General features: G+C 53.7%; 1 protein-coding gene across 2 annotated transcripts in view; it reads right to left on the minus strand.

Moving 5' to 3' along the window:
- The window catches only part of SHB (SH2 domain containing adaptor protein B), a 137,856-nt gene extending 126,604 nt beyond the window's left edge, over positions 1 to 11,252 (minus strand). For both annotated transcript variants that reach the window (XM_029201531.1, XM_029201532.1), the window contains exon 1: positions 9,924 to 11,252. In XM_029201531.1, coding sequence (XP_029057364.1) covers positions 9,924 to 10,634 — 711 coding nt within the window. In that variant the 5' untranslated portion in view covers positions 10,635 to 11,252. The remainder of the gene's footprint in view (positions 1 to 9,923) is intronic.
- Between the last annotated feature and the right edge of the window lie 609 nt (positions 11,253 to 11,861).

An 11,861-nucleotide genomic window follows, 5' to 3' on the forward strand; every position in this document is an offset into this window, starting at 1 on the left:
CCGGCTGCTCAAGCTAAAACCTGGAGTCATCTGTGACTCTCCTCACCCCTCACATCTCACATTTCATCTGGCAGGAAATCCTGCAGCTCTACCTTCAGGGCATGTCCTGAATCTGGTCTCCTCTCATCACCTACCGCTAGCACCCCAGTTCCTGTGGCTGAAGGTCCTCCCAGCTGGCCTCCTGGCTGGACCCCTCCAGTCTATTCTCCAGTAGGCAGCCAGAGTGATCCTTTCAAAACCCAAAAGCCAGATGACGTCATTCCTCTGCTCAGAAGCTCCACACTGACTTCCCATCTCACCCAGAGATAAAGCGAGAGAGGCCCGAAACACTCAGCCTCCCTGTCCCACCTCTCAGAACTCGTCTCCCCACTTCCTCTCCACCTGCTCCACTCAGTCATGCCAATCTCCCTGAAGCAGCCAGGCGTGCTCCTGCCTTGGACTTTTGCCCTGACTGTTCCCTCTGCCTGGAATGCACTTCTCTCCGAGAGCCGTGTGAATCACACCATCACACCCTTCAGCAAAGCCCTCTGAGCACCCATCTGAAACAGCACCCCACCCCAAACTGAGGCCCACCCCAGCTTTATTTTTCTCTACACTCTACCCGACATACTTTATTTGCTTGAATCCTCTCACGAGAGGGTAAACTCAGGGTAGCATGAATTTTTATGTTTTGTCCACGGCTGTATCCCCAGCATCTAAATAGAACAATACCCAGCAGGTAGCCCATTCTCAACAATGTGTGCTTAATGAATGAATGAGGAGAAAGGACTTGGTATGGGCTCTCAGGGCCAGCTGAGGACTCGGAGTCCAGCCTGTAAGTGAAGGCCCAGCAGTGGACCAGCCCCGCCCCAGCCCACCCACCTATCAAGTCATTTCTCCCCTCCCCGGCCTTGGGAAGCCCCTTTCTGACCATTATTCTTAAGTTCTGCTTGGAAAACTCAGGGCCTGAGTCATTCCCCAGGGCCCTGACTAATTCTCTCTCCATCCCTTGGACCCACCTCCAAGATCCTTCCTCTACAGCATAATGGGAAATCCAGAGAGAGCTCCCCTTGGAGAAGATGGAAAGGAACTGAATGATTTAGAGGAAAATTCAGTTCTTCCTGGCTCATCAATTGAGAAAGTGCAAACTCTCAGGAAGCCAGTGCCTCCGAAAGTGAAACATTAATAGAAATATTACTGGAAAATACCAAACAGGAAGAGAAGGAAAATTCCATTGTGGAAGCAAGGTCCTCTGTCGATGCTCCTTAATGATCTCAGTAACTCGTTTCAGAATCAAAACACGGAAAGAACCGGAAATCAATCAGGCTGTCACCCTTCCTGTGGACTGGAGCTTTGGCCAAACCACCTCCACACCACCCCGGCACAAAGGGCACTGGGCTCAGAACACAAGGTCAACAGCCTGGCCACTGGCTCGGCCAGTTCCTGCTGGGAGGCAGGGTGGGCTCCATGCCTTCCTAGACCCTCAGTTTTTCCATCTGTAAAATGGGTGTTACAGCACCTTCCTCACAGAGTGACTCTTACAGTCAAATTAATTATGGGTGTGAAAGTATCTTTTAAGCTGTGGAATACTCACCCAAATGTAGGAGTTTGGGTAGGTCCTACAATGCTAACAGAGGGGATTTTTATAAGAGTTTAAATCTAGCCACAAATAAGGCAGAGAAAATTCAGGTATGAGATTGTGCAGCCTGAGGTGATATGGCACAGTGATTCAAAACAAAGACCCTAAATCCAGCTTCAAATCTCATCTCTGCCACTTACTGGCAGGGTGACCTTAGACAAGTTACTTAACCTCTCTGCCTCGTGCTCTCATATGTAAAATGGGAATGACAGTAGCATCTACCTCAAGGGACTTTGGTGAGCAGTAAGTTAGTGCATGTAGAGCACAAAGAACAATGTCTGCCTTAGAGTATATGCAATGGAAGTACTGGCTAATATTGCTATTGTGGAAAGCTCCATCAATTCAAATGACTACTCTTTCTTGATTCAAATGCCTCCTCCTCCAAGAAGCCTTCCCTGCTTCCCTCAGTTGAAATGAACGTCCTCCTGACCCTGCTTCTCCTTCAGCTCCACGGAATCAAGGCTCTGCCCAGAACAGCTTCTGTGCCAGGATGGCTCTCAGCTCACCCACAATACTTTGTTTATAGACAAATTCTGCCCACACCACTTTGTTTATAGACAAATTCTGCCATACAGAGCTGTGTTCTAACCTTGGTTCCTGTGTCCTCACCAGAAAATAAGCTCCTTACAGGCAGGCACTACCCAACTCCTGGTTCATCCCTGTATCCACACAGCTCCTGACAGTCGCCTGCATATGGCAATTTCTCAGTCAACACAAGCCAAACAAGTTATAAGTCAGTGTGGCAGACACCACCGGCAGCCTGTCTCCATCCTGCAGGAACAGCCTCCCTCAGAAAGCTGACGGAGGTGCTGCCATCAGCCAGCCAGCAACCCAGCTCTCTGCTTCAAAGCCACAAATCCCAATTTATTTTCTAGGGCCCAGCCTGACCTACCCCTTCGCCACAGGCCACTACCACTTGGCTCTCTCAGCACAAGATGAGAAAGTAAGCTCCAAGTGAAACTGCCCAGGGAAGCACTTGACCACAGGCAGGTTCAGCTTTGCTTGAATGGCCAAAGGAAAACACACTTGTCTCAGATTTGCCTTTTAACACCTATTTTATGGGTCAGAAATGCTTTGGGGGAGAGGACGAGGTCAAGTCTTGGGGGTTCAGTCTGGGGAAATCAGTCATGTTCTGAGGTTGTCAGATTAGAAGACGGTCATCTGATCTCCTTCAAGGAAACTTAGGTTCCTTGTTGACAAGGGCCAAGATATCAGTTTTTTTTTTTTTTTTCTTAAAAGAGCACACACAGTCTCGCCAGTCCTTGAATGAGAAGACATAACAGTTACAAGACACACATCTTGTGATCTTGTGCAGCTGTCCCTTGGGAAGTGGCAACTCTGTGTGCAGAATTTCTCTATGAAATAACCCAAGTGCTGCATTAACATCTCATTTATGGAACTCAGAGGGAGATGAGGGAGGGAGAGAGAGAGAGAAAAGCCAGCTCTGGGGAGCCTTTGGGGACCACCAAAGCCCAGACTGAAAGGGATGGGGGAGGGGGTGCAAGAAGAGGAGCATTAAGTGAAGGGGAGCAGGAGACATACAACACACATTTCAGTAAATATCAGAGTCTTGGGACTTCCCTGGTGATGCAGTGGTTGAGAATCCGCCTGCCAATTCAGGGGACACGGGTTTGATCCCTGGTCTGGGAAGATCCCACATGCCGCAGAGCAACTAAGACCGTGCACCACAACTACTGATCCTGCGCTCTAGAGCCCGCGAGCCACAACTACTGAGCCCACATGCCAAAACTACTGAAGCCCATGCGCTCTAGGGTCTGCATGCTGCAACTACTGAAGCCCACACGCCTAGAGCCCATGCTCCGCAACAAGAGAAGCCACCACAATGAGAAGCCCGCGCACCGCAACGAAGAGTAGCCCCTGCTCGCTGCAAATAGAGAAAGCCGGTGCGCAGCAATGAAGACCCAACGCAGCCAAATAAATAAATAAATAAATAAAAAATCAGGGGCTTCCCTGGTGGCGCAGTAGTTGAGAGTCCGCCTGCCGCTGCAGGGGATGCGGGTTTGTGCCCCGGTCCGGGAGGATCCCACGTGCCGCGGAGCGGCTGGGCCCGTGAGCCATGGCCGCTGAGCCTGCGTGTCCAGAGCCTGTGCTCCGCAGCGGGAGAGGCCACAACAGTGAGAGGCCCACGCACCGCAAAAAAAAAAAAAAAAGATTAAAAAATCAGAGTCTTACTATCTCCATCTAAATCATTGAAAGGAGAGGAACAAATTGATAAAAAGCATATAGGCTTTGAATTCAGACTGAATAGGTATAAACTGGGCCCCATCACTTGGTAGCTGTGTTACATTAGACAAGTTATTACCTCTAAGACTCAGTTTCTTTAACTGTAAAATGGGGGCAATACTATCCATGGTAGAGGAATAGCACTAAAGGCCCCAATAGCACTAATGACCTGTCTGTATCCCTGTCCTCTGCCATGGGACTTCGCAGCTCCTCCTCTCTCCCCGAATCCCGGCTGGCCTTATGACTTGCTTTGGTCAACAGAATGCAGCAGAAGGGACAGTAGGGACAGTAGGCCAGTTTCTTACCTCAAGAAACTGTATGGGCTTCTGTAATTTCTTGGAACCCTGCCACCATCATATGAACAAGGCTAACTCGCTGTAAGATGAGAGACCACATGGAACAGAGCTTACTCGATATAGCCAAGGCCATCCTAAACCAGGCATCCCCATACATGTAAGAGAGCCTGGCTAGGACTGGCAGGGCAGCACATACACTCCACACTGACCTTAGATGCCTGAGTGAGCCCAGCTGAGGCCAGAAAAACTACTCAGCTGACGTGTGGGTTCATGGTCAATAATAAAGGCTCATCATTTAAAGCAGGGGTTGGAAACTACAGACCACAGGCCAGCTTCCCGTTTTTGTAAATAAAGACTGGATATAGCTACACCCTTTTAATTTATATATTGTCTAAGTCTGCTTTCAAGCTACAATGGCAGAATAGTTGAATAGTTGTGATGGGGGCTGTCTGGCCTGCAAGCTAAATTATTTACTAACTGGCTCTTTAAGAAACTTTGCTAACCTCTGGTTTAAAACCAGAGTTTGGCGTGATTTGTTATGCAGCAATAGCTAACTGATACAGTACATAAACCCCTTCTCCGGTGATTGTGAGGATTCAAGGACCAATTAAGCGGTTAGCCTGAAGCCTGGAGAACATACTTCTCTTCTGGGGAATCAATGGGAAAAACTGGGTTTGATATGCAGCGTTTTTCTCACACTACTTTCAAGGGACAGGACTTCAAAGGAGAAAGTGTTCCAAGCCAAACCACAGCTACCAAGCTTGGCTCTTACCTTTCCAATCAATTACTTTCTCAGAACTGGAGAATGTGGCTGTTAACCAAATAGAAATGACTGACAGCTCATGCTTGACCCTGGCTTCAATCAAGCTATACATCAATGATTTGAAGTGAAAAGGACTGAAAGACAAGTCACAACTCCCCACAAAGACAGTGAGACACTCTCTTCCTGTTGTGGCTCCAACCTCCGTCTGCAACCTCCTGCCACACCCACCCTTCAGAGCCTCCAACCATTCTCTTGGCACAAGCCTCTGCATGGAGAAGCTCAAATGCTGCCACCCCCTGAAAGCCCTCCTTGAATTCACAGACAGAGCTGAGGCCCTCCCAGCCCTTTGCACACCCTTCTGTTCTGGCATGCCACATGTTGCGACACTGCCTCATTATCCGTCTCTGTCTCCCAGACTAGATCTTGAAAAGTTCGTGTTCAACTACAAACTGAAAAGCTTCCCTCTTGGAAAGCTGGCCACCACTTATTCTCTCTGAATTGCCCCCTGCTTAGCACGCTGCTCAGAAACTGTTTGCTGAGTGTTTAAAAAAAAAAAAAGTTCAACATGATATTATTTATTCCTTAGGAAACATGTTATTTAACTCAACTCTGTGGATGCTGACAAAATATAAATTGTTGGTACACATCAGCATGTATTTAAAACTTGGGGAACTGATGTCATGGTGCATCTTGACTTTCTCAGTTGCAGTGGAAACATTTACTTAATTTTGATAAAAGAAACAAGACTTCAGCAGAAAATACAAATGGATGAGCCCTGTTTGGCTGCACAAAAGGAGACCTACCAAGTTACTGGCCTCTTTGTCATCATTATTTTTTTATAAAGACAACCTGAAGGAATAATATTTCCACCTACTAAAGTTTCATTTTTCTCTTCCCAGGAGTTCAGGCCCTCACTGTGTCTCACTCGGACTGTATTGTAATTGCCTCCTAACTCCAAACCCATTTCCCCCAGACTGTGGCAGCTGTGTGTAACCTGGGATCCTCCTCAACCATAGCTCTGAGTCTATCCTTTTCCTGACTCAACAGTCTTCAAGGATTCCCCTGTGGGGTCTAAACTCAGGACCCCATGTATCTCACATTGTCACCTCTCATTCCCCAAGTGAGGCCCACTGCAAGAAAGCTCTAGTTTCTAAGAACACCCTCCACATTAAGGTTTCATACATATATTTGCACACACATACGCCCACACACATACATATATGGACACACGTATGCATGTACACTCACAGCACAGGCACCTAAGTGCTCCCGCAGGCTGCAGTCAGCCTTCTCCCCAGCTCAAAGCTGCCTCCTAGGTGAAGACCTCACTAAATTCCCCAAGACAAAAACACTGGGAAACAAATGATGAAAAGACAATGTGTGTAGATATCCTCCGGAGGCTTAGGCCAAAGATTACTGCCAAGTCTTTTGCAGCCTTTATTCCCTTCCTCCTAGCTCGCCCTTGTACCAAGAGATCTCTGAGCACAAAAGTAAGTGCAGGGAAAAGCTGGTTAAACTGAAAACACAGTCTGTTACAGATGATTCTAAAAGGGAAAATGCCCCAAACTGGAGGCTGGCTGAGTGGGGCATATGTGACCAGGTGTGTGTGTGCCCCGGGACTTGCCTGGGAGAATAGAAGGATGCCCAAGTATGTGTCAGAAGGAAGCACAGGTAACTAAGGGAAGCAGGAGAAGGGCCCCCCAAAGATAAAGCTGGTTGGGAGGTGGCAATGGAGGCCCTGAAAGAAGGATCTGTGGACCAATAGCTCCTACTCCCATGCCATAGCAACCCTCAACACAGGCCGATGTTAAAAACACAGGGCCTGGCACGCAGGCGGCGCTCAGCAGCACTAGGGGTTCTTGTCCTAACTCCTAACAACAGAAAAAAGGAAGCTGGGTCTGAGATTAAGTGGGCTAAAGTAGGTTTTCCTGGATCTGTGGGTGAGGGGCAGAAGGCGGGCTCTGGGGTGTTCAGGGCTGGATCTGCAGTACGCCTGACCTTCCAAAAGCTATCTGGCTGGAAATAATGTGAAAACCAGGCTGCCTCCTGGCTGCCTGGCCAGGAATTGGGGGTGGGTGATAGCTCCGTATTAGGAGGCAGTCCCACACAGAGGGCAGAGATGAGGACATCCAGAGTCTGCATCCCAAAGCAGCTCTGACCAGAAGACCCAGAGGGAGGGTTAAGAAGCCACTGTTTCATTAGTGTTCTCTAAGTGTGGTCCCAGGATCAGCAGCAAAAGATCACCTGAGAATTTGATAGAAATGCACATTCTCAGGCCCCACACCAGGTGTGGTGACTCAGGCACTTCAGGCCATGGGTCCCACAATCTGTGTTTTAACCAGTCCTCCGCGTGCCAGTTTGAGAACCACTGCATACTATGACCCTTCCGGGCTCCTTCCCCTCCTACTCGTTAGAAAGAACATCTGGTAGCCACAATCCCTCCAACTCCAAGGATCACAACAACTTCTTAAAAGACCAAAGGGCTCAAAGTCACAACCTAGTATGTGAAAATACAGCCCAGAGAGATCTTTTTTTTTGTTTTTTGACTGTGTTGGGTCTTCGTTGCTGCACACAGGCTTTCTCTAGTTGCAGTGAGCAGAGCACAGGCTCTAGGCACGCAGGCTTCAGTAGTTGCAGCAGGTGGGCTCAGTAGCTGTGGCTCATGGGCTCTAGACCACAGGTTCAGTAGTTGTGGCGCACAGGCTCAATTGCTCCTCGGCATGGGGAAATCTTCCTGGACCAGGGTTCAAACCCATGTCCCCTGCATTGGCAGGTGGATTCTTAACCACTGTGCCACCAGAGAAGTCCCCAGAGAGATCTTTTTTAAAAACCACATTTGCTCACATCATTTAGCAGCTAAACCCCCTCACTGGCCCTCACTGTGCTTACCTTTCAAGGTCCTCTCTCACCCGGGCCCTCCTGCCACTCTGGGGTCCTGCCCAACTCTAACCTCTGAATTCTGGCCACAGGGCCTTTACCTGCAGTCCCCTACAGCACCAGGCTCTCTTCTGCAGCCAACCATAATAATGGTCCTCCCTGACCACGTCCCATCACGGCACTTATCATGCACACTGCGGCCTGGGCCACAGTATTCACTAGACCCTGCTCTAGTACCCAGCAAGGGAGAGCACAGAGAAGACCTGTAAGAAATACAAACAAGCCAAGTCTTCAACACACTTGACACTCCAGCTATAAAACTTATTATTCCTCAGTATTTGAAACAGTCTTAATTATAATTAGAAAAAACATTTACTAGAGTTTTGAAAACCATAAAGAAAGACTTCAGTGAGCAAGCAGAACGACAAGCAGTGGTAGAGAAAGGAGATTTGCCCACCTGGGAGGTGGTCATGGAGTAATGGGGGAAGGCACAATCTCTCTGGAGAGCTAGGGTGGGCCGTCCTTCCATCCCCAGGGACTTCAGGTTCTCCCAGGCCAGCACCTAGCCAAGCCTGGGCCACACATAAGGCAGCAGGGAGCCTCTCTGCTGTTTCCCTCATAGATCAACCACAAACCCATAATCCTGGGGGCTCTCGGAGAAACCTCCTCTGTCCCCAAGGCAGCACCTGGGTGGCCACCTGGCTTCCAGCTCTTCATCATTTAGGTATGGCATCCTGGGTGCTTAGGAAGCCCAGAGTCCATGCTTCCAAGATGTGTCCCCAAAACTGGCCCAGAGGGAGATGGAATCCACCGACTGCCCACGATGCCTTCGGCAGACCCAGCCGGGGGAGGAGGGAGTACTCGGGGGACCTAGGACCTTGGGGGAGAGGAAGTCAGGCAGAAAAAAATCAGGAGGAGCATCCCTTTACTCCTCCTGCCTGGAAAACAAAAACGATCCCTTTCCAAGCACCAGCTGGCAGGTAGGAGCCTGTCTCCCTCCTTTCTGGACATCCAGTCCTAAAAGAAACTCAGACTTTATCAGTCTCCCCCAGCCCACACCTGGGCAAAAGTTTACCTTTGGGAGAACGTAGGGGGCCAGAGGAGAACAAGAGGGACAGCGGCCTGATAGCCATCGCAAGGCACTGGGCCTCAGATGTAATCAAAACACTGCCTTCCACCAGAAGTAGACAGAACAAGTATTATTTCATGGGGGAAAGGAGGGTGTCACAGGCGTGTGAAGGGGGAGGAGAGGGCCCCATCTGGCTGGAATTAACCTGCTTCAAAGGTGGGTATCGAGATGGTCTGATTTGTTAGGGAGGGGGGGTTGCACAAAATCGTCCCCCTCATCCCTGGGGCTGTATGGGGTGGGGGTAAGGTCAGGAAGGAAGGTGAGGTTTTGGAGGGGTGGGTCTCCTTCCAGCTGGCTGGGTAGGCGGACCCCTCCCATGCGCGGCTGGAGGAACTGACAGGTCTAAGTGGAGCGCTCTTGTAGGCCAGCTCACTGCAACTGGAAGAGCACGCTTGGGGGTTCCCGGTGCAGCTCCAGTACAAAAGGCCGTCCCATTTCGAAACCTGGCGCGGGGGGGTGGGTCAGGGCAGGGCGTTTAGAGTGATTTACATATATCCATTTAAAGACAGCCGGTCTGAATCTGCCATCGGAAATGGGTAATATCCGGCGAGTCCCTTCCCAGCTCTGGACCTCAGTTTCCCATGTATAGAATCGGGCAGGAGGAAGAGGAGGTAGACAAGAGTAAACACGCTTTTAAGTCCGTGACAGCTCTGCCTCTCTGACTTTCCTCCTCGGGGGTCTGAAGGGCTAGTTAGGTGTCTCTTTCTTGGGCAAGGCTGGGCGGGGCGCTCTCGTCAGGCTACTTCCGAAAGGGGCACCTGGCTGTGGGCTCAGAGAGAGGAGGTTTTGGCAGCAGCAGTGAAAGAGACTGTGTCAGGAGGCCGGCGATCGGGGGCAAAGCGCATGCAGAGGCAGAACTGGGAAGCACCGTTGAGAGGCCTGACCCCAAAGGTCCTAGCCCGAGTGGATGTAGGAACTCGAAACTAGAGCGGTGCCTCAGTTTACCCGTGCGCACAGTGGCTCTGGAACCTCGGGTGAGGCCGAGGGGCGCCTTACCTTGTCCTTCTTGCCGGCACCGCTCTCTTCCGCGGCCGAGGCGCCACACCTGTTGAGCAGTTTCTTGCCTCCGCAGGCCGTCGGGCTCCAGGTGCGACCGCCTGAGCAGGAGCCCCCCGAGGGTTCTGCGGCACCGCCCGCGGCGCTCTCCACCTTAATGAGGCGGTGCTTGGGGGAGATGTAGCGCACCTCGGCTGGAGTGGCGGGCCGCCGCTCGCTGCTGCTGCGGTAGAGGTGAGGGGAGCCCGAGGACGAGGACGAGGACGCGGCGGCGCCCGCGCCAGTGGAGGCACAGCAGCAGCCCGCGGCGCCCGACGCGGACGAGGCCGAGAAGGCACGCTGCCCCCCGCCTGGCTCCCCGCCGCCGCAGTAGTCCAGGCGGCACATGGCGCGCAGTTTGCGCAGAGACGAGCCGGGCCCGTTGTAGGGGTCCTCAAAGTCGCGCTCCTTCTGTGCGCGGTAGGCGCGTATAAGGTCGCTAGTGCTGCCGCTGTCGTCGGGCAGCGATCCCGACGAGGCCGAGAAGCAGGAGGCGGCGGCCGTACCGCAGGACGCCGAGGTGGCCGAGGGGGCCTGCGGCACGGCCTGGGGGGTCTGCGAGGGCCGCTCGCCCCGGCGCCGCTGCTCGCGGTAGTCGGGCCGCGGCGGCTGCGGGGGGCTCTTAGTCTTGCTGTTGCCCAAGCTGAAGTACTTGTTCAGCCACTTGGCCATGGCGAGAGGCCGCCTAGGGCCGCGGCGCGGGAGCCGGGTCCGCCGCCGCGGCCATTCGGGGGGGCAGTGCTGCCGCCCAGGTCCCTTGGCGCCCCCGCCCCGGCGAGGGGCGTCCGGGGCGCCCGCTCCCGACGCCAAGTTCAAGTTCTCTCCGCTGCCTCCTGCCGGCCGCTCCCGGGCTCCGGCCGCTGCAGCACCGCCCTCCGCCTCCTCCGCGCGCCTCCCAGGCTTCGGATCTCGTGCCCTTCGCGGGCGCGTCTCATGGGATCCGGCCGCGGCCCCACAGATAACTAAAGGCCCGGGCGCCCCCCTCCTCGGACGCTCTGGCCGTGCGCTCCGCCACGGAGCGCGCTCCTGCCCCGTCGAAACCGCAGCCACCGCCTTGGCCCGGATTCCCGGTACTGCTGGAACTTGTCGGCGTCCTCGGCCCCCCACTTCTTCCTTCCCGAGAACGCTGTAGCGAGCTCGGCACCCGGCCGGCTAGCAAGCGGGCCGGAGAGCGAGCGAGCGAGCAAGCGACGAGGGAGGGAGGAGGCAGCCGGCGCCCGCCCGAGCCCGCGCGCCCGTGCCCGTCCCGGCGGCGCCTGCTGCTGCCGCTGTCGCCGCCTCCCGAACCGCCGCGTGTGTGACACTCGGGCCGCCAGCGCCCGCCCCGCGCTGCGGCCCCGCCCTCCCTGGGCCCGCGCGCGCCCCGCCCCCATCCCGCCCCCGCAGACTCCGCCCCACCCACCCCCACGCGTCCTGCTGCCAGACCTCGGCCCCGGCTCCGCCCCTCTTGCGCCCGGGTCCTGGGCAGAAGCAGCTCCCCTCTTCAGCACGCGCCACCTCCTGTGGCCGCCTCGGCGCCAGGCCCTGGGTCTCGCCTGGGGGCGCCGGGGTCCCGCGGCGCAACCGGCCCCGTCTCGCTGGCAGTCCGCCGCCTCCTAGGGCGAGAGGTTGCCAGCCTAAGCCTGCAGCGCGCAGAGGCCAGACCCTTCCCCGGGACCCGCGCGCTGTGCTACCCAGGGATCCCCACTGTTGGGAACACGAGGCTTTTCTAGTTTACGGCGTGACCCGCTTGGAGGAATTGCGGTGCCGAGACCCCTTAGGGACAGGGTGTCTATTCCCTACTTAAAGGGGCGAAGACTCCGGTTCAGCCCACTGTGCCAGACCTTCGGAGGAATCCTTATGCAAATGAGCGTTTTAACAATCCAGATGACGGATGCGGCCAGGATAGGCGGCAGGGGT

The sequence above is a fragment of the Monodon monoceros genome, unplaced genomic scaffold (assembly GCF_005190385.1).
Source record: "Monodon monoceros isolate NGI ecotype Baffin Bay Population unplaced genomic scaffold, NGI_Narwhal_1 Super_Scaffold_5, whole genome shotgun sequence".
Classification (NCBI taxonomy): domain Eukaryota; kingdom Metazoa; phylum Chordata; class Mammalia; order Artiodactyla; family Monodontidae; genus Monodon; species Monodon monoceros.